The sequence below is a fragment of the Salmo trutta genome, chromosome 29 (genome assembly GCF_901001165.1).
Source record: "Salmo trutta chromosome 29, fSalTru1.1, whole genome shotgun sequence".
NCBI classification, from domain to species: Eukaryota; Metazoa; Chordata; class Actinopteri; order Salmoniformes; family Salmonidae; genus Salmo; species Salmo trutta.
The window spans coordinates 39,525,570-39,551,609 of NC_042985.1; the positions used below are offsets into that span (position 1 = coordinate 39,525,570).

Below are 26,040 nucleotides of genomic sequence, written 5' to 3' on the forward strand. Positions count from 1 at the left end.
TACTATCCATACATTGTTTATTTAAACTATTTACTTACAAAAAAAAGAACAAGCAGGTAATGTGGTGACTTGAGCAAGCAGAAGTACAGATAAAAAGAAACAAATATAAAGGTCACTTTATTATTATAAAACCCCAAAGAATTTATTTGATGAGAGATCCCATCCCCACTCACCCACACACCTACTGAAGCTACACTACTGCATTAGATCGCCGTGACGTTGGGGTGAGATTGATTATTTTAACCGATGACACTCTGCGTTTTAGAAACAATCACAGTCAAAATCCCCCTTATAGCTCAATATTGTTACTGAGTATTATTTTAGTACTTATAGCCACCTATAGATAAATATCACTCTGCAGTCACTCAGTCAACAGTACATGTTGGTCATGATACGGATGTCAATGTGGCCCCAGACATAATAATATACCAAGTCCCACACACAGTACATGAACACACTACAGACATGACATAGAACACGTGACAGACTCCTGTCACAGGCAGCGTAACATCACGCCTGTGACAAAATATACAGGTCTTGTCTACATCGAACACGCAGCGAGGGCAGGGATTTGAAATACAGATTATTTTCCTACTCAATATATTTCTCAGAGCATCATAAAAACATGTTTGTTTCTGTACATCATTTACTTTCAGCATCCTATCTGACATGATCTACCGCAGGACTATGGGCAGGTGATTAAAAAGAAAGACAACTACATTATTTATTTTCTTCTACTGCTTTCTGGTGTCTTCTTTCATGACAATGAGAAAAGGAGGAGACTAGAAGCAGCAACAGAGGTTCACAACATCTACGGTGATCGTATTTGCCCCTTGATTAAGCAAATGCAGGCGTTACACCAAAAAAGTGGGTAACCCTAAGCAAACTTACTGTTTTCAATAACACATCCTCAAAAAACATCCCTAGTCGGTTTCTTAGTGTTATCTGATCTCCGCTGACTAAAGCAAACAACAGTGTTCCAAAGAGAAAGAAATCACCGCAGCTCAGAGTTCTCTCCGAACCAGCTACACAAATTCAGTTACACACCAATCAATTCACTACTGGTCTGTTTTATTACCAAACTGAACCAAAGTGCTAGCACACCAATCATCGTCAAACCACTTCTAGAAGTGCCATTTTTTAATCAAAACATAATACATTTCCAGTGTTCTGTCATCATGCTAGTTCCAAACTTGGTCTAAAAGTTACTTTAAGCATTCTTAAAAAGAGGACCACAACGTCACTATATGCACATAAAGCATGGGGTTAATTTCTACGTCACCTCCGTGATCTCCATCTTTGGTGATGTTAATATCTATACTGCGAGTGATACTGTAGCAGCCAGGTCTCAATCGATACCGTGGAAGTTTGAATACATGTCAAAGTAAATTTAAAGTAAATGAACTAACTGGTGCAAGTGGGGCAAAGCAGCAAGAGTGCCTGGCATCTTATAGAAAACCAAGAATATAACTAGCCATTATAATGGGAGTAGTGTTTTTCTGATGACTTGCTTTACCATGAAAGGCCTTTCTGTCATAGCAGGGCTCACCCGCTCACTCTCGTTATCTCTCTCGATTGCGTAGCAGAGCCAGGGTGAGTGTTTGTCCGTGAATCTTCTTTTATTCTGAGTCCTTTATCAGGCTGAAGCCTCCTCCCAAGGAGAGGAGCGAGAGAAAGGAGAAAGACAGGGACTGCTGAAAGACCTGAGAATGTCGAGCACACTTGAAAGAAGCACCGTGATCAACAGAATGACAGAGCGCGAGAAAAAGAGAGGAATCAGAAGAGATGGAGGGATGGGGAGAGAGACTGTTTGGTGTAGTAGGCGGGCTCATTGCCGAACCTCAACGTAATTGGCTGGGAAGAGGCCGTAGGCACCCCGGCACACGCCCCTCCACCAGCCCTCGTCAATCATCTCAATGTTAGTGATGATGTCATCAGGGTCGAAAGAGATCTCGTCATCACCAGCTGGAAGGCAGACATTCCATATCAGTTGACTTTACATTCCCTCATATTATAAAGAATGTCAAAAGGGTTTGTGTATATCATGAATGTGTCCGAATTATTGTATTTTTGGGGTAATTGTGAGATATTGATTTTTAAAAATTAGGGCTTTGATAGATGTGATGATCAAAGTATAGACAATAGAGGGCTTGCCTCCACTCACCTGCTTGGTAGTCATACAGGGCCACTGCGGTTAACCCCAAGTCCTCACCGTACTCATATGTCTGGACGTCTGCAGGGAAAAGACAAAACACAAGGGGAGATTGTCAATTGGGAAAAATACGGTCCTCTCCTTGACTCCTCCGTCCTCCTCTCCCTCATGACCCGGAAACCGATAAGTGGTCGCCATATGTAGGAGTGTCAATTCATTAATAGTTGAACAGAGGAGTATGCGCCTCTCCTTGATAGCCTTTTCCAGCCGAGGATACTTAAGTGAATCCTTTCGGGACAAGTGTTGTAATGCGCCACACCCTCTTTGAATCAGCTGTTGTTTTCACGTAGGATGAACGAATGCACACCATAAAAAAATACTCTAGTAATCTTTTTGTCAATAAAATGTCTGGCACTAGCTCTCCTGTTTTTACTACCTTACACATATTTTGGGATTCCTCCTCTGTAAATGTAATTTGCCTGAATACGCGCTACTGTAGAAGGAGAGTCATTTCATGCATTTGGTACCACATTTCCTCTCTTCCCCTCCTCAGGTCAAAGGTAATCGAGGAGAGGACGCAAGGAACTGAGCGAATCCAATCAAGATTCTCCCAATGGCTCAATCACTTAAAATTATGTCCTTTTCTCATCATCTCCCCTTAATTTGCAGTGATTGGAAAGACTTGACAGGTGAAAAAAGAAGCTCATCATTAGGCTGGCTTTCACCTGGTCAGTTCTTTCAGACCATTTTTTTTTTAACGAGAAACAGCAAAGTTAGAAATGGAGTTCACAGTGACTCAGCATATGGCATGTCCTACTCCTCCCCTCTCGTTCACTCTCATTCTCTCACCTCCTGTCTCGTCAGGACTCTGGTAGAGTGCCTCCTCCTGGGCTGGAGGCTCCTCATACGTCTGCTCGGCAGAGGGCCGGGAGATGGGCTCCGCCTCATACAGCTCTTCCCCATTCTCCGCTGCTGTAGGATCCTCGTACACACCAGAGTCCTGACACAGCCAGCAGAGACACAGTCAGATAACAGCTCCTAACCCCTGGGTCAATTCAAATTCCTCCTTAACTATGAATGTTTTTCAATTTTTGGGACTTTACCTTATTTTTTTTACTCTATGAAAATATCACAGAAAGCATGGTAAGGAAGGAAGGAAAGTCAAAGTCACAAAGTAAAAGCGAGAAGAGGACTGCAGCATTGGGGGAAAAAAATCAGACCATCCTTGTTCACGCCAATGTCACTTAACTGCAAGAAGGACTGAGTCATCCAATTTTGAAGGATGTACTCATCCATATTTTACTCAGCAAACTAACTCCTAGCAAAAAAGTGATGCGCATGTTAAGCAAACAGGCATTTGTGGGAGTGCAGTGATTGGTGGAACCGGTTGTCATTCACCTGGTAGACTGGGTCAGCGGCTGCAGGTACACACGAAGGTGAGGCTTGCTTGGCAGGAGGGGTAGGGCTAATGGTAGGGATGGTCTCAGAAGCCGGGGAGGCAGGCTTAGCCTTAGCTGTCTCCTCTATCTTGCGCCGCGCCTCCTCTTGCTCCTGCTTCTCCTTGGCCTGGCGGCGAGTTCTCTCCTCCTCCGCCCGCTTCTTGTCCTCCTCCTCATTCTGCTTGGCGATGTTCTCGAAGCGGGCCTTGATGCTGCCCGTGCTGCTCCCGGCTAGGGAGGGATGACACAGGGAGGGCAGATCATAATCAAACCAGTGGTTCAAGTTCCTATTCTGCAATGATCTTGACAAACATATCACGCATTTACACACACACGCTGATTTTGTGGTTACTTACCAGTTTCCACAGGCTTGGTCCTCTGGTAGGCAGGTCTTGGTTTCTCCACATCTTCAAAGTTACCTGCACTCTGCCATTCAAACGAGAGGGAGGAGAGTAACTACACACAATAGATGAGAAATCCCCAGTCTTCAGATATTAGGTATAGAGACAAGGTACCTTATCCATTCTGTCCTTCTGGATGCCAAACTTCCCTCCAAACCCATGGGAGTAGTCTGTAAACAGCGGAGAATAAATAGTTAGTGTGCCTTTTATTCACAGATTCAAGTGATAGTTCACCTGTAAAGTGATCTTTTTTTGGGGGGGGGGGGGGACCATCGCTTAAATTTAAGAAAAGGGATAAAGTAAAAAAGGAATGAAGCGCATGGCATGCAGACCTGTGAAAAGGGGATCAAATAAAAATAAAAAAAATAAAAAGCTTAGAATGGAGGAAGGGTAGGGCTGGGCAATGCATTGTGTATTTGTTGGTATCGCGAAATAGTGCACTGATTAGTATTTTGCCAGCTGTCAGTATTCCACAATATTCACACTACCTCTCTCTTCTGCCAAAATCTGTAGCCATTGTTGCCTACTTGGGTTTATGTTAAAATTTCTGAATAGGGGTTATGTTACCATACAATAGGAATGTCCAAAAGGAATGTATTTATATGCATTTATAATACTAATTATATCCTAGGATCCTACAAGTTTATGTTCTATCTATAGACATACAAAAGTATGTGGACACCCCTTCAAATTAGTTGATTCAGCTATTTCAGCCACACTCATTGCTGACAAGTGTATAAAATGAAGCACAGTCATGCAATCTCCATAGACAAATATTGTCCACAGAATGGCCTTACTGAAGAGCTCAGTGACTTTCAACGTGGCACAGTCATAGGATGCCACCTTCCCAACAAGTCAGTTCGTCAAATTTTTGCCCTGCTATAGCTGCCCCGGTCAACTGTAAGTGCTGTAATTGTGAAGTTGAAACGTCTAGGAGCAACAATAGCTCAGCCGCAAAGTGGTAGGCCACACAAGCTCACAGAAAGGGACCGCCGAGTGCTGTAGCGTATAGTACATAAAAACAGTCTGTTCCAAACTGCCTCTGGAAGCAACATCAGCATAAGAACTGTTCATCTGGAGCTTCATGAAATGGGTTTTCATGGCTGAGCAGCCCACACAAGCCTAAAATCAACATGCGCAATGCCAACCATCGGCTGGAGTGGTGTAAAGCTCGCCGATTTTGGATCAGTGGAAACACGTTCTCTGGAGTGATGAATCACGCTTCACCATCTGGCAGTACGAGAGATGAATCTGGGTTTGGCGGATGCCAGGAGAACGCTACAAGCCCCAATGCATAGTGCCAACTGTAACGTTTGGTGGAGAAAGAATAATGGTCTGGGGCTGTTTTTCATGGTTCGGACTAGGCCCCTTAGTTCCTGTGAAGGGAAATCTTAACGGTACAGCATACAAATTACATTCTAGACAATTCTGTGCTTCAACAATTTGGGGAAGGTCCATGGCCGTTCCAGCATGACAATGCCCCCGTGCACAAAACGAGGTCCATTCAGAAATGGTTTGTTGAGATCGGTGTGGAAGAACTTGACTGGCCTGCACAGAGCCCTGACCTCAGCCCCATTGAACACTTTTGGGATGAATTGGAATGCCGACTGCAAACCAGGCCTAATCACCCAACATTAGTGCCTGACCTATATAATGCTCGTGGCAAAACGGAAGCAAATCCCAGCAGCAATGTTCCAACATATTGTGGAAAGCCTTCCCAGAAGTGTAGAGGCTGTTGTAGCAGCAAATGGGGGGACCAACTCCATATTAATGCCCATGATTTTGGAAAATTGATATTCGGCAAGAAGGTGTCCTCATACTTTAGGTCAAGTAGTGTGTGTGTTTAACTATGCACGTGTATATGTATATGTATGTCTGCCTGTCTATGTACAGTACCAGTGAAAAAAGTTGACAATAATTCAAGGGTTTTATTACATTTTTAAAATGTTCTACATTGTAGAATAAGAGTGAAGACGTCAAAACTATGAAAAATAAAAAAACAGCTTTTCACCCTTCGCATTCTCTCAACCAACTTCATAAGGAATGCTTTTCCAACAGACTTCAAATCAAAATCAAATGTTATTGGTCACATACTCGCAAAAACATCTGCTAACCACATGTGTAGCAAAATGCTTGTGAAGGAGTTCCCACATATGCTGAGCACTTGTTGGCTGATTTTCCTTCCTCCACGGTGCAACCCATCCCAAACCATGTCAATTGGGTTGAGGTCGGGCGATTGTGGAGGCCAGGTCATCTGATGCAACACTCCATTGCTCTCTTTCTTGGTCAAATAGCCCTTGCACAGCTTGGAGGTGTGTTGGGTCATTGTCCTGCTGAAAAACATATAATAGTCCCACTAAGCGCAAACCAGATGGGATGGCATATTGCTGCAGAATGCCTTGAATTCTAAAATCACAGACACTGTCACCAGCAAAGCACCCAGCAAAGCACCACCACACCTCCTCCTCCATGCTTCACGATGGGAACCACACATGGAGATCATCCGTTCACCTATGCTGCGTCTCACAAAGACACGGCGGTTGGAACCAAAAATCTAAAATTTGGACTCATCAGACCAAAGGACAGATTTCCCCCAGTATAATGCCCTTTGCTCGTGTTTCTTGGCACAAGCAAGTCTCTTCTTATTATTGGTGTCCTTTAGTAGTGGTTTATTTGCAGCAATTCAACCATGAAGGCCTGATTCACACAGTCTCCTCTAAACAGTTGATATTGAGATGTGTCTGTTACTTGAACTCTGTGAAGCATTTCTTTGGGCTGCCATTCCAGAGATTGGTAACTAATGAACTTATCCTCTGCAGCAGTGGTAACTCTGGGTCTTCCTTTCCTGTGGCGGTCCTCATGAGTCAGTTCATCAAAGCGCTTGATGGTTTTTGCGACTGCACTTGAAGAAACTTTCAAAGTTCTTGAAATGTTCCATATTGACTGACCTTCATGTCTTAAAGTAATGATGGACTGTCGTTTTTCTTTGCTTATTTGAGCTATTCTTGCCATAATATGGACTTGGTCTTTTACCAAATAGGGCTATTTTCTGTATATCACCCCTACCTTGTCACAACACAACTGATTGGCTCAAAAGCATTAAGGAAAAAAATCCACAATTGAACTTTTAACAAGGAACACCTCTTAATTAAAATGCATTCCAGGTGACTACCTCATGAAGCTGGTTGAGAGAATGCCAAGAGTGTGCAAAGCTGTCAAGGCAAAGAGTGGCTACTTTGAAGAATCTCAAATATAAAATATATTGATTTGTTTAACAGTTTTTTGGTTACTACATGATTCCATGTGTCATTTCATAGTTCTGATGTCTTCACTATTATTCTACAATGTAGAAAATAGTAAAAATTAAGAAAAACCCTGGAACGAGAAGGTCCAAACTGGTACTGTATATTATTGCGATTGGTGATTAATTTACTTTGTGTCAATATCTTCCAGCCCTGGGGGTAGGTTTGTACAGTAGGGGTGATGTTTTGAAGGGGGAACTAGGATGGGTAAAGGTCAAAGGCGCTTTAGGGGCAAAAGGAAGGAGAATAAACTTTGGAAAGAAAACGAGGGATGGTGTGTTCTGTGCCTTGCTGAGACTCGTGCTTGGCCAGCCTCTCCTTGTGCTCATAACCCAGGGCACATTGGTCTTGCTTCTCCACCTCTACCCCATACTGCCCTCCGAACCCACGCTTATAGTCTGAAACAATACAAAACATATAGAGACACACAAACTATATATACACATACATATAGACAGATACATACACACACACACATATATAGACAGATATGCACACACAGATATATATAAACAAATCTGTGTGTGTGTGTATATATATATATATGTATGTATATATATATACACACACATACATAAATACACACATATACACACACACACATACACATATATACATGCATACACACATATATATATATGCATACACACATATACACTGCTCAAAAAAAATAAAAGGGAACACTAAAATAACACATCCTAGATCTGAATGAATGAAATAATCTTATTAAATACTTTTTTATTTACATAGTTGAATGTGCTGACAACAAAATCACAAAAATAAATCAATGGAAATCCAATTTATCAACCCATGGAGGTCTGGATTTGGAGTCGCACTCAAAATTAAAGTGGAAAACCACACTACAGGCTGATCCAACTTTGATGTAATGTCCTTAAAACAAGTCAAAATGAGGCTCAGTAGTGTGTGTGGCCTCCACGTGCCTGTATGACCTCCCTACAACACCTGGGCATGCTCCTGATGAGGTGGCGGATGGTCTCCTGAGGGATCTCCTCCCAGACCTGGACTAAAGCATCTGCCAACTCCTGGACAGTCTGTGGTGCAACGTGGCGTTGGTGGATGGAGCGAGACATGATGTCCCAGATGTGCTCAATTGGATTCAGGTCTGGGGAACGGGCGGGCCAGTCCATAGCATCAATGCCTTCCTCTTGCAGGAACTGCTGACACACTCCAGCCACATGAGGTCTAGCATTGTCTTGCATTAGGAGGAACCCAGGGCCAACCGCACCAGCATATGGTCTCACAAGGGGTCTGAGGATCTCATCTCGGTACCTAATGGCAGTCAGGCTACCTCTGGCGAGCACATGGAGGGCTGTGCGGCCCCCCAAAGAAATGCCACCCCACACCATGACTGACCCACCGCCAAACCGGTCATGCTGGAGGATGTTGCAGGCAGCAGAACGTTCTCCAGGCGTCTCCAGACTCTGTCACATGTGCTCAGTGTGAACCTGCTTTCATCTGTGAAGAGCACAGGGCGCCAGTGGCGAATTTGCCAATCTTGGTGTTCTCTGGCAAATGCCAAACGTCCTGCACGGTGTTGAGCTGTAAGCACAACCCCCACCTGTGGACGTCGGGCCCTCATACCACCCTCATGGAGTCCGTTTCTGACCGTTTGAGCAGACACATGCACATTTGTGGCCTGCTGGAGGTAATTTTGCAGGGCTCTGGCAGTGCTCCTCTTGCACCTCCTTGCACAAAGGCGGAGGTAGCGGTCCTGCTGCTGGGTTGTTTCCCTCCTACGGCCTCCTCCACGTCTCCTGATGTACTGGCCTGTCTCCTGGTAGTGCCTCCATGCTCTGGACACTACGCTGACAGACACAGCAAACCTTCTTGCCACAGCTCGCATTGATGTGCCATCCTGGATGAGCTGCCCTACCTGAGCCACTTGTGTGGGTTGTAGACTCCGTCTCATGCTACCACTAGAGTGAAAGCACCGCCAGCATTCAAAAGTGACCAAAACATCAGCCAGGAAGCATAGGAACTGAGAAGTGGTCTGTGGTCACCACCTGCAGAACCACTCCTTTATTGGGGGTGTTTTGCTAACTGCCTATAATTTCCACCTGTTGTCTATTCCATTTGCACAACAGCATGTGAAATGTATTGTCAATCAGTGTTGCTTCCTAAGTGGACAGTTTGATTTCACAGAAGTGTGATTGACTTGGAGTTACATTGTGTTGTTTAAGTGTTCCCTTTATTTTTTTGAGCAGTATATAAATAAAAAACTATTTTTCCATTTTTTTAAATTAAAATATACCTTCCGGCAACCCGCCTCACCCAATGTGATACGGATCTGCTATTTTTAGACCTTATTGCCAGAACATCCATCAGAAGCTAGCCATCAGAAGCTAACCAGCTAATTAGCAACTAGCTATTTAGTCATTGTTAGCGGCCTTTATCTTTAGCACAGACATCAGCCGCTTTTAGCCTGGATAATACTTGCCAGCCTGCCAATCTGAGCATATCGGACTGTTTTTCTCCACGACAACACCGGATACCTGACGTAAGCCCTGGACCATTACTCCAGATCATCGCAGCTAGCTAGCTGCCACCGAGCGGCCCAGTCCCGAAGCTAGCCTTGAGCCAGGCCCATCTCCCGGCCTGCTCAGTGGACCCTATGATCACTCGGCTACACAGCTGATGCCTCTCGGACTCCTCACCAACATGACTAGAATCCACTACACCACCGGATTCTTGCCGTAAGCTCAGGACATTTGCATCGGATCATCGCTGCTAGCTAGCTGCTACAGAGTGGCTATAGTGGCTAACGCCCTTGTCCCATCTCCCGGCTAGCAAACAAAATTACTCCAGCTACAATACCTCTTTTGCCAACTGTCCTGGACCTTTTGTCAACACGGAGCCCCGCCGTTCTATCACGACTGGTCTGACGACATAATTCCATCCGTTTTGCCCTCAACCGGACGTCGGAGCAGACGCTTCTACTAGACCCGGCCTGCTAACCTTTTTTTTAACGCCTTGTCTGCCGCTTGCTAGCATAGTAACGACAACCTAGCGGCTTCCCTGTTTCGTCTATTGCTGTTCACTGGACCCTATGATCACTTGGCTACATAGATGATGCCTGCTGGACTGTTCATTAATCACGGTACTCCATTTTGCTTATCTGTCGGCCCCAGCCTCGAACTCAGGCCCTGTGTGTAGTTAACTGACCCTCTGCCCATTCATCGCCATTTTACCTGTTGTTGCTGTCTTAGCTGATTAGCTGTTGTTGTCTTACCCGTTGTCTTAGCTAGCTCTCCCAATCAACACCTGTGATTGCTTCATGCCTAAACGTCATCATAACCACCATCGATCTTCATCGACCTGACCAAGGCTTTCGATTCTGTCAATCACCGCATTCTTAAAATCGGCAGACTCAACAGCCTTGGCTTCTCAAATGACTGCCTCGCCTGGTTCACCAACTACTTCTCAGAGTTCAGTGTGTCAAATCAGAGGGCCTGTTGGCTGGACCTCTGGCAGTCTCTATGGGGGTACCACAGAGTTCAATTCTCGGGCCGACTTTTTTCTCTGTATATATCAACGATGTCACTCTTGCTGCTGGTGACTCCCTGATCCACCTCTTACGCAGACGACACCATTCTGTATACATATGGCCCTTCTTTGGACACTTAACAAACCTCCAAACGAGCTTCTGCTCTTAAAACGCTAGTAAAACTAAAATGCATGCTTTTCAACCGATCGCTGCCCGCACCTGCCCGCCCGACCAGCATCACTACTCTGGATGGTTCTGACTTAGAATATGTGGACAACTACAAATACTTAGGTGTCTGGCTAGACTGTAAACTCTCCTTCCAGACTCATATTAAACACCTCCAATCCAAAATGAAATCTAGAGTCCGCTTCCTATTTTGCAACAAAGCATCCTTCCCTCACGCTGCCAAACATACCCTCATAAAACTGACCATCCTACCGATCCTCGACTTCGCCGATGTCATTTACAAAATAGCCTCCAACACTCTACTCAGCAAACTGGATGCAGTCTATCACAGTGCCATCCGTTTGGTCACCAAAGCCCCATATACCACCTACCACTGCGACCTATATGCTCTCGTTGGCTGGCCCTTGCTACATATTCGTCGCCAGACCCACTGGCTCCAGGTCATCTATAAGTCTTTGCTAGGTAAAGCTCCACCTTATCTCAGCTCACTGGTCACCATAACAACACCCACACGTAGCACGCGCTCCAGCAGGTATATCTCACTGGTCAACCCCAAAGCCAACACCTCCTTTGGCTGCATTTCCTTCCAGTTCTCTGCTGCCAATGACTTGAAGTAATTGCTAAAATCACTGAAGTTGGAGACATATCTCCCTCACTAACTTTAAGCATCAGCTATCTGAGCAGCCCATCCAATCTACCTACCTCATCCTCATATTGTTTTAATTTACTTTTTTGCACACCAGTATTTCTACTTGCACATCTTTCACTCCAGTGTTAATTTGCTAAGTTGTAATTACTTCGCTACTATGGCTTATTTATTGCCTAACCTCCTCACGCCATTTGCACACACTGTATATAGACTTTTTCTATTGTGTTATTGACTGTACGTTTGTTTATTCCATGATTAACTCTGTTGTTTGTGTCGCACTGCTTTGCTTTATCTTGGCCAGGTCGCAGTTGTAAATGGCCTACCTGATTAAATAAAGGTGAAATAAAATAAATAAATAAATTATATATGAATAAATACACAAATAAACACAGTTGAAGTCGGAAGTTTACATACACTTCGGTTGGAGTCATTAAAACTCGTTTGTTAACCACTCCACAAATTTCTTGTTAACAAACTATAGTTTTGGCAAGTCAGTTAGGACATCTACTTTGTGCATGACACAAGTCATTTATCCAACAATTGTTTACAGACAGATTATTTCACTTATAATTGACTGCATCACAATTCCAGTGGGTTAGAAGTTTACATACACTAAGTTGACTGTGCCTTTAAACAGCTTGGAAAATTCCAGAAAAACATGTCATGGCTTTAGAAGCTTCTGATAGGCTAATTGACATAATTTGGGTCAATTGGAGGTGTACCTGTGGATGTATTTCAAGTCCTACCTTCAAACTCAGTGCCTCTTTGCTTGACATCATGGGAAAATCTAAATAAATCAGCCAAGACCTCAGAAAACAAAACTGTGGCCCTCCACAAGTCTGGTTCATCCTTGGGAGCAGTTTCCAAACGCCTGAAGGTACCACGTTCATCTGTACAAACAATGGTACACAAGTATAAACACCATGGGACCACGCAGTCGTCATACCACTCAGGAAGGAGACGCGTTCTGTCTCATAGGATAGAGATGAACGTACTTTGGTGCGAAAAGTGCAAATCAATCCCAGAACAGCAGCAAAGGAACTTGTGAAGATGCTGGAGAAAACAGGTACAAAAGTATCTATATCCACAGTAAAACAAGTCCTATATCGACATAACCTGAAAGGCCACTCAGCAAGGAAGAAGCCACTGCTCCAAAACCGCCATAAAAAAGCCAAACTACGTTTTGCAACTGCACATGGGGACAGAGATCTTACTTTTTGGTGAAATGTCCTCTGGTCTGTTGAAACAAAAATATAACTAATTTGGCCATAATGACCATCGTTGTTTGGAGGAAAAAGGGGGAGGATTGCAAGCTGAAGAACACCATCCCAACCGTGAAGCACAGGGGTGGCAGCATCATGTTGAGGTGGCGCTTTGCTGCAGGAGGGACTGGTGCACTTCACAAAATAGATGGCATCATGAGGAAAGGAAAATTATGTGGATATATTGATGCAACATCTCAAGACATCAGTCAGGAAGTTAAAGCTTGGTCGCAAATGGGTCTTCCAAATGGACAATAACCCCAAGCATACTTCCAAAGCTGTGGCAAAATGGCTTAAGGACAACAAAGTCACAAAGCTCTGACCTCAATCCTATAGAAACTTTGTGGGCAGAACTGAAAAAGCGTGTACGAGCAAAGAGGCCTACAAACCTGACTCAGTTACACCAGCTCTGTCAGAAAGAGTGGGCCAAAAATCACCCAACTTATTGTGGGAAGCTTGTGGAAGGCTGCCCGAAACATTTGACCCAAGTTAAACAATTTAAAGGCAATGCTACCAAATACTAATTGAGTGTATATAAACTTCTGACCCACTGGGAATGTGATGAAAGAAATAAAAAGGTGAAATAAATAGTTCTCTCTACTTTTATTCTGACATTTCACATTCTTAAAATAAAGTGGTGATCCTAACTGACCTAAAACAGGGAATTTTTCAACTCAGAAAAACTGAGTTGAAATGTATTTGGCTAAGATTTACGTAAACTTCCTACTTCAACTATGTGTGTGATATATACACACACACACACACACACACACACACACACACACACACACACACACACACACACACACACACACACACACACGTGTCCAGGCCTAACACACATACACACACAAAGACGTATGCGCACACACATAGCGATACTGCATTACTACATACAGTATATAAAAGCACACACATACAGAATAGAAACATATAGAATTACAGTACATAATACACACAGCAAATGAAAAACTTTGTCAACAACTTAAACCAAAAGAACCAAGGTGCTTTGCACATCCAGTAAATCCAGCCTGAGTGCTGGACTGATCAGTCCTCCTTATGTCTAGCTCTATCTGTTCTCACTTCCTCTATTATAATCCTGTGGCAGATGCCATGCCACCAGACAAAGGAAGTACTTCAACCTCATTGACTCAATAGTAAAACCACAAAATTACCACCATAGTAAAAAGTGAGTGTTGGGTGGGTTAGGATGTGAACACAATTGCTGTGTGTGTTTTCCTGCTACTAAGGCTAGGTGGAATAAAATGCATGTAATCACAGGTCAAACACGGGTACCTTTCTGCGACTCGTGGAGCTGCAGTTTCTCCTGGTGGTCCCATCCCACGGCTGACTTGTCCTGTCTGTCCGTCTGCACACCAAACTTGCCACCAAAGCCCTTCACGTAATCTGTCAAGGGCACAGAGAATATTAGCATGGATACTAAAGTGCAAAGTAGGTAGGCCCAAATTGGATAATTCCAATGGCTGATTGGCATACAGTACAATACCGGATAACATATTTGATACAATTCTACACTACAAAATGGCTACTGTGGAGGCCCTCTGGGACACATGTCAGAGCCACCATCTCAACACCTGGGCTGTAAATACTGCCTTGGTGCAGTTTGGGTAACAATGGAAGGTCACCTGTCCCTCCCTCTGATACCAGCTGATACCTTCAGCCTGGGATTGCGTAATCAGGAAGGAAAAGCTAATGATAAGGCAACATGTTTCCAGGCCTTCGGGAGAGCTTGAAAACAAGATCCTACAAGCAGAACTATTTAGCTCTTAGGATATTTGGGGCACTGTAGGAGAGAGAGAAACAAGTCTGATCAGAGCTGAAGGGGGCGTAGTACATACTTGTCAGATATCTACGACCCCACACTGTCTTGCCTCATCCCACTTGTTACACAGGCACAACAGAAAATAAAGTGTGTATGTGTGTGTGCTTAAGGCTTCGGGGAGGTACAGGATGATTTTTCAATATCATTGAATCCATTTGTGCTTTAATAAATATGAATATTTGGGGCTTTATAAATCCATTTGATTGATCACATTCTTCATTTCACCTGTCACAATCTTTCATTATGAAGCTTACCAGTAGTCCCGAAGTCACGTGGTGTTTGTTTACAAGCACAGAACAACGAGATCGGCGCCTTGTGAGTCACTCACTGTTGTGCAGCATGCTCCAGGTGATCTAATTACAGTATGGAATTCATAACTAAATGTTTGCCAGCTAGAAATTTTGATAACTATTAAGTTAACTGTCTAAAATATGCTAAATGCTCTGCAGTTGTGCATTGAAAGTGATAATTTAGCTATCTGGCTAACTTCCTCCAAAATCACGCAGTCACTTGGTAACAGCAGAGAATCACCACCTGGATCAAGAGCCCTGCTGTCTAATATTTGTTTTGTGGGTGCAGCAAACTGTGAGTAGCATTTTTTTGTCACTTGTATAGTTTAGGTCAAAGTTCGCAATGTGCTCGTTAGCATTTAGTTAGCATTCTCTATGGGATTTTACATGTACTTGTTAGCATTTCTAACCTTTCGGATTACAGAGTATCAGTGGGGTTTGAAAACAGTGCTCCTTGTGTTCAGTGCTGGTATTACTGAATATCCTGGTACGGCACAAGATATGACAAACTGGATACCGCCCAAGCCTAGTATATGCGTGACAAAGGAGGACACACCTTTCTGAGACTCGTGCTTCTCTGTTTTGCCCTGGTACTCAAAGCCCAAGGCACTCTTGTCCACCTTGTCCGTCTCCACTCCGAACTTCCCGCCAAAACCTTTGGTGTAATCTGTTGATACCCGGGAAAATGTTTAGGAAAATAGCAGATATAGTTAATCATAGGGGGGAAAAAATAGTTGGGCTTACCCCAAGGCAGACAATTCAGAGTTCAGTCAAGGTATCATCTGGATACCCATTCTATATCCTATATACACAGGCAAGTGTTAATCACTGACATACAGTCCAAAAACCATGTTTAGCTGGAACTGCACAGCAGCTGATCAAGCTAAAGCACAACAAAGCCATGAATTTGGCAGCCTAATGTTTAGCAAGAACACTGCAACACTGTAAACCAGTGGGCTTCAACCCTGGTTGAGAGAACTACAGGATGTGCAGGTATTTGTTCCAGCCCAGCACTAAATGGGGCCGGAAACTAAAGCCTGCACACCCTGTCAGGTTTTTCCACAAAATAAGTGCCTATTAAGTAGAAATTGTGCACAAATATTGAATTTTAAATGCCTGTTATATTAAATGAAGTGCCCTTTAAAATAGACCACATGGACAATTAAATTAATACTTTAAAGGCTTCAATTAATACATTTTTTGATATGAATAAAGGCTTGCTAAAGAGCCAAATTCAGCCTTTTGATATGTTCCACCGTCAACCCTGTCACTTCTAGGAAGATTTAAACCCACTTAAAATAAAAATGTACCAAAGTTTCACCATCACTGTAGTCCTCGTCATTTTGTTGCTTTGACAACGTAATTTCTGAAGATAATTTATTTCATGTGATTAGTCATTAAATGTACAGTACCAGTCAAAAGTTTGGACACACCTAATCATTCCAGGGCTTTTCCTTATTTTCTACATTGTAGAATAATAGTGAAGACATCAAAACTATGAAATAACACATATGGAATCATGTACTAACCAAAAAAGTGTTAAATCAAAATATATTTTATATTTCAGATTCTTCAAAGAACTTGGAAAGTTTCCTCAAGCGCAGTTGCAAAAACCATAAAGCGCTATGATGAAACTGGCTCTCATGAGGACCACCACAGGAAAGAAAGACCCAGAGTTACCTCTGCCGCAGAGGATAAGTTCATTAGAGTTACCAGCCTTGCTGCAAAGAAACCACTACTAAAGAACACCAAAAAGAAGAATAGACTTGATTGGGCCAAGAAACACGAGCAATGGACATTAGACCGGTTGGTCCTTTAGAAGATGAGTCCAAATTGAGATTTTTGGTTCCAACCGCCGTGTCTTTGTAAGATGCAGAGTAGGTGAACGGATGACCTCCGCATGTGTAATTCCCACCGTGAAGCATGAAGGAGGAGGTGTGATGGTGCTTTGCTGGTGACACGGTCTGTGATTTGTTTAGAATATTTAGAAGGCACACTTAACCAGCATGGCTACCACAGCATTCTGTAGCAATACGCCATCCCATCTGGTTTGAGCTTAGTGGGACTATCATTTGTTTTTCAACAGGACAATGACCCCAAACACACCTCAAGATTTGGCATGGGTCCTGAGATCCTCAAAAGGTTCTACAGCTGCAACATCGAGAGCATCCTGACCGGTTGCATCACTGCCTGGTACGGCAATTGCTTGGCCTCCGACCGCAAGGCACTTCAGAGGGTAGTGCGTACGGCCCAGTACATCACTGAGGCAAAGCTGCCTGCCATCCAGGACCTCTACACCAGGCGGTGTCAGAGGAAGGCCCTAAAAATTGTCAAAGACCCCAGCCACCCCAGTCATAGACTGTTCTCTCTACTACCGCAAGCCTTAAGATTCCTGAACAGGTAACCAAATGGTTACCCGGACTATTTGCATTGTGTGCCACCCCCCACCCCTCTTTTATGCTGATGCTACTCTCTGTTCATCATATATGCATAGTCACGTTAACTATACATTCATGTACATAATACCTCAATTAGCCCGACCAACCAGTGCTCCCGCACATTGGCTAACCGGGCTATCTGCATTGTGTCCCAACACCCACCAACCCCTCTTTTTACGCTACCGCTACTCTCTGTTCATCATATATGCATAGTCACTTTAACCATACCTACATGTACATACTACCTCAATAAGCCTGACTAACTGGTGTTGGTATGTAGCCTTGCTACTGTTATTTTCAAATGTCCTTTTACTGTTGTTTTATTTCTTTACTTACCGACACACACACACACACACACACACACACACACACACACACACACACACACACACACACACACACACACCTTATTTTTCGCACTATTGGTTAGAGCCTGTAAGTAAGCATTTCACTGTAAGGTCTACACCTGTTGTATTTGACACACGTGACAAATAAACTTTGATTTGATTTGTAAGGGCTATTTGACCAAGGAGAGTGATGGAGTGCTGCATCAGATGACCTGGCCTCCACAATCACCCGACCTCCACCCAATTGAGATGGTTTGGGATAAGTTGGACCGCAGAGTGAAGGAAAAGCAGCCATCAAATGCTCAGCATGTGAGAACTCCTTCAAGAATGTTGGAAAAGCATTCCTCATGAAGCTGGTTGTGATAGAATGCCAAGAGTGTGCAAAGCTGTCATCAAGGCAAACGGTGGCTACTTTTAATAATCGCAAATTTGAAATTACATTTTGATTTGCTTAATAGTTTCTTGGTTACTACATGATTCCATGTGTTATTTCCTAGTTTTGATGTATTATTCTACAATGTAGAAAATAGTAAAAATTAAGAAAAACTCTGGAATGAATAGGTGTGCCAACTTTTGACTGGTACTGTACGCCTGTCCCTCAATTTAAGGTTAACGCCATTACGTGAAGAGAACTCTCGTTTTAATATGGTGAAACTATTCATTTTTTTAAAGAAACACTAAACATCCAATAGGCACGTCAACCCTGTTACACAGACAGGCCAGAAATCTTTTAACAATGTCATTTATTTTGGTGAAGCTTGCATTCAATTTCCCCTCCCCGTTGCACATAAGCTTCCATGTTGCGGTCAACCCTGTTGCGGTCAACCCTGTTGCGGTCAACCCTGTTGCGGTCAACCCTGTTGCGGTCAACCCTGTTGCGGTCAACCCTGTTACTTTATTTGACACTTAATAGTCATTTTTTTATGTAACCTCTTGAGATGGGAAAACGTATTTGTTATTAAGTTTAACGTGTGTTTTTTATGACAACGTTAAAATGAGGTGAAATCAAAAACACACTGAGTTGTTGGAACGACCCTGTAGCTCTCCAGGACCAGGGTTGCCAACCACTGCTGTAAAATAATGTAACCAAGGAGTAAAAAGCTCAGTCATCAACGTGCCTGGCCTTGACCTGCACACAAACACACAGAGCGTGGGCGGGTGTTTGCGTGGGTAGGGGGGTACAGCAAGGCAATGATACATCCTCTGTAGCAGGTTTTGCCTTTATAAACAGTGTGCGTGTGTGGATATGTGTGTGAGACACCAGGACAGACTGTATTTCCCTGCTTTGCCCTCAGTGTGTGTGTGTGTACTCATTTTATGCTACACAAACCTTTCTGGAACTTACATTCGTGCACAACATGGCAAAAGTTATGTGTGGGTGTGTCCATGCACAAATGGTGTGTGTATTACTCGCTACACAAACCTTTCTGGGAGTCGTGTTTCTCTGTTTTGCCCTGGTATTCAAAGCCCATTGCAGTCTTGTCCACGCGGTCTGCCTGCACCCCATATTTCCCCCCAAACCCTGTGGAGTAGTCTGCACATCAAAGCAAGGGGAGGGGTCAAAGGTCAAGAAAGAAGCAGGGATTGGTGGCTGCAGTGATGAATGCTCAATCCAAAATCAACCCCTAGTCCATACCATCTAGGCACTTCATGTACAGTAGGTCTGGTGTAAAATTCAGAATCTGAGTGTTTAATAGAATAGGTGTGAGCAATATGGGTAAAGCCTATCAGAGGGCAAGGTGGAGCTGTTGTCATCTTGCTTACACTTATGTAGTCATTTTAGATCAAGTGTCTTAGGCAGTAGGAGGTAGGGGTTCATTTGGAATTGAGCACATAGCGCTATCAACTAAAGGGGGGGTGAGGAACAATAGTGGTCACAGCATGGAATCACAGGAGTGCAGCTGGAGTGGGGAGCACTGAGAGCCAAGAGCATACTCACTCACACAGCATCGGATGCCACTCACACCCATCCTTATACCATAAAGGTCTGGCTGGGCCAGATACTATTACATCCAGATGGTTTACAGAGCAGACAGTTCTGAACTATGTGAAGTGTCTAAACAACTAGGTTGTACTCAGAATGCTCAGGTCAGTTTGGCCTTTTACCCCCGGATGGATACAGTTAGGACTTGTGGGGACTAAGGATCGTGAGCTGATCTTAGATCAGAGCTAATTGTGCAACTTCTACCCAGAGATAAAACATTGACCTGTTCAACTTGTGTTGTTTGCCCGTTTTAACAGACCGTGTAAAATCACCTTTCTGCGACGCGTGTTTCTCAGTCTTCCCGGCATAGTCAAACCCGACGGCGGACTGAAAAGGGAGAGGAGATCTCCATGTTGAAGTTAACAAAGTAATCAGCCAAAGGAGAATGCAGCATTACTCAGCACCATCATCCAGTATCTTTTCATGCTATTCAAGTATTCTCATCTAAATGACATAACTTGAGAGATGGGCACTAACTCAAAATGTATTATTGTTAAGTTAGCATTCAGACCTAAAATCGCTGTGTGGTGATGAGTTGGGTCAGGAGTTTTTTTTCCTGACCATGTGAACTGACCATGAGAGCCCAATGTGACCGTACCTTGTCGACGCGGTCGCCCTGCACTCCAAACTTCCCCCCGAAGCCTTTGGATGTGTCTGTCTGAGAGCAGTGCTTGGACAGCTTACTCTGGTACTCATGGCCCACCGCAGACTTGAGAAAGAGAGATGGACAGAGGGAGAGAGGGGTGAATAAATGCAAACAGTGTGAGGCTGACTGCTGGGTATGCAGTGGTTTGATCAGGTGTTGACAGCTGGGTCACACACAGACACAGAGTGGGGTAAACAGTGATGGGTCATAACATTCACAACACACTGACCAGTGTGCAGGCAGAGTGAGGGGGGGGGGGGGGGGGTCAAATGGCCCCCTGCCTGCTCACCGTCACACCCTGTTCACACACATATATATACACGCACACACAAACAGTAAAACAGTGCACACAAACAGAGAGAGAGAGATAGTTAGAGAGGGCTAGAGCATTGTGGATAACAATAAGACTCAAACAGCAATGATTAGCTCAGCTGCTTTTGCCACAAATCACAGTCAACGCACGGCAACATTTGTGTGTGTGTGTGTTTGTAAAAGTTAACATATCAGCAGAAGAAAAATGCAATTGCCAATGTTATGCCAATCAGGTTAAATTAATTCCATTCCAAAATAATGTTCCCACGCTCCCTCTGGAGACTGTTGTAATAGTGATCAGTTGTTGGTCCCGGGCTTTGAATCATTGGATAAGAAGCTTTTCTACAGATGTGGTCACCAAAATAAAAATATAATCAAATTGCTGTGGTCTGAGGGGCATTTTCCGTTCTAGTAATTCTATTACTATGGTCACCATTCACCTTGTCCATGCGGTCCTGCTGCACCCCAAACTTGCCCCCATAGCCGTCCGAGGCTTTGGGCATGGCGGCCTGCTCCTTCTGCCTAAGGTCACTGTGCTCCGACGACACGTTCTCACGCAGCTTGTGGATACTGGAGAGGGGGTAGGAGGGAAAAGATGGGGAGGAAGGAGAGAAATAATGGGGTAAAAATAACTGTGGGCTCCACTGTGGTTTACTGACTATCCTAAAAAAAAAGTTTTTTAAAGTTAACTGAATAATGAAATGACCAAAGATGAAAAATCATCGACAGGTAGACAATGTGAAGATCATGATTACAATGAAGTTGAAATGATCATGTTTGAAATGGTACTGACGCTGATTATGAAAACTGTTGTTGATGATAAGGATGATGAAGGCAGCAGTAGTACTCACTTAATGTGTTCCTGGTGACCGGAGCCTTCCACCGTCTTGGCCCCCCACCGCTGCTCCTTCTCTGAAACGTCATTCTGTTAGCACGGAAACAAGGAGCAAGGGGTCAGCGGGAAGGAGAGGAAAGAGGGAGGGAAAGAGAAAGGTATAATGGGGAAAGAGGGGAGGCAGAGGAATATGGAGAGGAAGAGGAATAGTCAAAGAAAGAGATTTAGTGGGCACAGGGTAAGGAGAGGAGATGGTGAGGTGTTAATAAAATAGCAGAAACAGGTGAAAAAAATCCCTTGCTCTGGACTGAAACCGGACTTCATTACCATGGTTGATTTACCTCAAAGTCTGGGTCTGTCTCCCAGTCGTCACCTCCGTCATCCACTGCCACGGTGACGGACTGACCTGCTGCTGCCTTCCACATCTGGGGAGAATACACTGGTTATACTGGCTCGCACGCTCAAACATACACACACTTAGCTACTTATGTCCGATAATGTGACAGCCGGAAATGATCGCCCCAACTTTCCTGTGAGCTGTTAGTTTCTAACATTTTGTTGGTATATCGATATTCTAATCTTCCTATGAATTTGATAGGACCTGAAACCCATCTGAATGTCATAAAACATCAGCAGACAATTGAATAACCTAATAATAATCATCAACCAGTAAGACGTTTTTCAAATGCTGGGATGGGGCTTTGAGGTTGCCTTTGGCCAAAATCCAGCACTCAAGTCTCAGCGAGAAGGGACACTTTTAACTAAGACCTAACTCAGCACAAGACTGTGTTCAATGATCTGTGTTCAATGAGCTGGTAGTACACGATGTGGCTCCATTCATTCCGAGAGGGAAAAAGGAGGGAGGATGCACCCCGTTACAACATGGGACTCTCTCTGTAACAACATAATGATGGTCTTCCGTCTGCCACAGTTGTGACATACCACACCCCATATATAGCAAAGCCCCTTAAAAAAAAAAACGTATAAAATAAGAAAGGGGTGTGGCCATAGACGGGTTAGTTGTTTAGCTACAAAACCGACGTGTGCACAACTATGGGACAAAACAGACGGGGTTGGCTTAGAATGTTGACAACATGTAAATGATATCGTCTCCAATGTTAGTTGAAAACATAAATACATTGCACAATGAACACTTGTTTCTCACATACATCGTTACAGTTGTTGGTTAGCTAGGTAGCGAATTTTAGCCATTGTACTGATGTGAAATCCATCCAAATACCTCAAAACAAGACATGGTATCAAGTTGAGGACAATATGAAACTAGCTGAAACGAGCCACTTAGGATCTGGCCTTCCAGCATCAAAACTATTCGCGGATTTCGGACCCATTGAAACGTGCGCATTGTTTTCGTGATGTCAGCTAACCAATCTATTCTAGCTATTCCAAGTTCACCACAAAAGTCCCTTCTTGTATTGCACACTGATGATGAGTAGTAATAGTATTGAAGGCTGTCAGCACCACCACACACGTACAGTCATGGCCAGAAGTTGAGAATGACACAAATATTAATTTTCACAAAGTCTGCTGCCTCAGTTTGTATGATGGCAATTTGCATATACTCCAGAATGTTATGAAGAGTGATCAGATGAATTGCAATTAATTGCAAAGTCCCTCTTTGCCATGCAAATGAACTGAATCCACCTAAAACTTTTCCACTGCATTTCAGCCCTGCCACAAAAGGACCAGCTGACAGTGATTCTCTCGTTAACACAGGTGTGAGTGTTGACGAGGACAAGGCTGGAGATCCCTCTGTCATGCTGATTGAGTTCGAATAACAGACTGGAAGCTTCAAAACGAGGGTGGTGCTTGGAATCATTGTTCTTCCTCTGTCAACCATGGTTACCTGCAAGGAAACACGTGCCGTCATCATTGCTTTGCACAAAAAGGGCTTCACAGGCAAGGATATTGCTGCCAATAAGATTGCACCTAAATCAACCATTTATCAGATCATCAAGAACTTCAAGGAGAGCGGTTCAATTGTTGTGAAGAAGGCTTCAGGGCGCCCAAGAAAGTCCAGCAAGCTCCAGGACTGTCTCCTAAAGTTGATTCAGCTGCGGGATCGGGGCACCACCAGTACAGAGCTTGCTCAGGAATGGCAGCAGGCAGGTGTGAGTGCATCTGCACGCAGTGAGGCGAAGACTTTTGGAGGATAGCCTGGTGTCAAGAAGGGCAGCAAAGAAGCCACTTCTCTCCAGGAAAAACATCAGGGACAGACTGATTTTCTGCAAAAGGTACAGGGATTGGACTGCTGAGGACTGGGGTAAAGTCATTTTCTCTGATGAATCCCCTTTCCGATTGTTTGGGGCATCCGTATAAAAGCTTGTCCGGAGAAGACAAGGTGAGCGCTACCATCAGTCCTGTGTCATGCCAACAGTAAAGCATCCTGAGACCATTCATGTGTGGGGTTGCTTCTCAGCCAAGGGAGTGGGCTCACTCACAATTTTACCTAAGAACACAGCCATGAATAAAGAATGGTACCAACACATCCTCCGAGAGCAACTTCTCCCAACCATCCAGGAACAGTTTGGTGACGAACAATGCCTTTTCCACCATGATGGAGCACCTTGCCATAAGGCAAAAGTGTTAACTAAGTGGCTCTGGGAACAAAACATCAATATTTTGGGTCCATGGCCAGGAAACTCCCCAGACCTTAATCCCATTGAGAACTTGTGGTCAATCCTCAAGAGGCGGGTGGACAAACAAAAACCCACAAATTCTGACCAACTCCAAGCATTGATTATGCAAGAATGGGCTGCCATCAGTCAGGATGTGGCCCAGAAGTTAATTGAGAGCATGCCAGGGTGGATAGCAGAGGTCTTAAAAGAAGGGTGAACACAAATATTGACTCTTTGCATCAACTTCATGTCATTATCAATAAAAGCCTTTGACACTTATGAAATGCTTGTAATTATACTTCAGTATTCCATAGTAACATCTGACAAAAATAGCTAAAGACACTGAGGCAGCAAACTTTGTGGAAATTAATATTTGTCTCATTCTCAAAACTTTTGGCCATGACTGTAGATCGGGCGTTTAGTTCGAAAAGCTACGTCCATGATACAAATGCAAGACAATTGGTTAGCTAGAAGAAGAAAGAAGAGAAGAAAAAAAAGAAAAAAAAAGAATTAAAAAAAAAATCAGGCAGCTGTGTATTCATAATGTAGTTAACTAGTAGTTCCGCGTTCTGTAGCTGGACTGGACAACTGTACAGGGACAATGCAGCAGCAACAGACATTCAAATGTGCTGCCTTGTCAAAGGCACATGTGAGAGATTACAAACAAATAACATGGACATAGCTTGTAAAGTAGCTACATTATTAGCATTTGCTTGATTGCTGATCTTTACCAAACCTTGCGACATATTTTAATTTGCAGTGGTTTAACAGTGTAATCAGAAAAGACGGTACAGAGAACGAGATATTTATATTAGAAAATGACACAAGTGAAGCACATCGTAGCTAGATTCTAGCTACTAAACATAAAATAGTAATAGTATTTCCTGTTCCAGTTAGCTAGCTGTGGCTTGTCTCGAAAATGACTTAGCCACAGGCACTAGTCAAGCTCGAACTGTTTTTTTTAATTCATCCTGCATTCCATCCTACAAAGAGCTCGAGCGCGTAGTAGTTAGAGATACTTATATGTTTATCTCAATTACTTACTTTTATGAAAATTCCCTGCTGTCAAAAATATATTTGAGATGTGAAAATAATGCACCTCTTGACAGTCCTCGGGGTGTGATAGAATATTCCTTTTGGCGAGCTCTCTTCCGGCTCTCCCAATATCCCACTTCCTGCTTGGGGAGTGACGCAGCTCTCATAGAGCTGGACAGAGGACTCCTCTTTTGCCGAAAATGTTGTCCCCAAATGCAATACATTTTTCCTTGAAATCCAATATTTTATAAAATCTCTAAAATGTGTCAGTAACAACAACAAAAACACTGTATTCTTACAACTCTGTCATAGCTTTGTACAACTGAAACCCCTGGCCTTTATTTTATGTTGCGGTACTTTAACTTTAGAAAGTCAATTCTTGTGATTTTATTTTTTTACTTTTAATGTTATTTTATGTTTCTTCAGAGAAAATATACGTGTAGTGATGTCCTGTGTTTTTATGTTGTTATTATATTGTAATTCGAAATGTTATAATAATATATATATATGTATATATATATATATATTAAATACTCTTATTTTGCTGAGTTCAAAACAACTGGCAACTCGGAACTCAGAAATCTCCGACTTCAATGCGTTCAAAACAACTGGGAACTCAGTAAAAACGATCTCTGACTGGGTAAAATGTATTTGAACAGTCATCCAACTCAGAGTTCCAAATCGGAAACTCAGGCCTCTTTCTAGAACTCTGACCTGAAGATCACTGACATCATGATTTGACCTCTTTCTCAGAGTTCACCGTTGTTTTGAACACGGC

The 26,040-nt window shown here is 43.4% G+C and overlaps 1 protein-coding gene across 3 annotated transcripts; it reads right to left on the minus strand.

Annotated features, from left to right (window-relative positions):
* Nucleotides 1-25,406, minus strand: LOC115167603 (src substrate protein p85). 3 transcript variants are annotated; one of them, XM_029722191.1, is made up of 16 exons: nt 25,272-25,406; nt 21,933-22,016; nt 21,608-21,681; nt 21,197-21,326; nt 20,397-20,507; nt 20,071-20,125; nt 19,238-19,348; nt 15,586-15,696; nt 14,193-14,303; nt 7,582-7,692; nt 4,107-4,162; nt 3,948-4,017; nt 3,551-3,822; nt 3,002-3,152; nt 2,165-2,233; nt 1-1,965 (listed from the first exon to the last, which is right to left on the minus strand). In XM_029722191.1, the coding sequence occupies exons 2-16, from the start codon at nt 22,014-22,016 to the stop codon at nt 1,829-1,831; spliced, it is 1,653 nt and encodes a 550-aa protein (XP_029578051.1). In that variant the 5' UTR covers nt 25,272-25,406; the 3' UTR covers nt 1-1,828. The 3 variants fall into 3 exon arrangements, with proteins under 3 accessions (XP_029578051.1, XP_029578053.1, XP_029578052.1); XM_029722193.1 differs by lacking the exon at nt 19,238-19,348; XM_029722192.1 differs by lacking the exon at nt 7,582-7,692.
* Nucleotides 25,407-26,040: the final 634 nt, after the last annotated feature.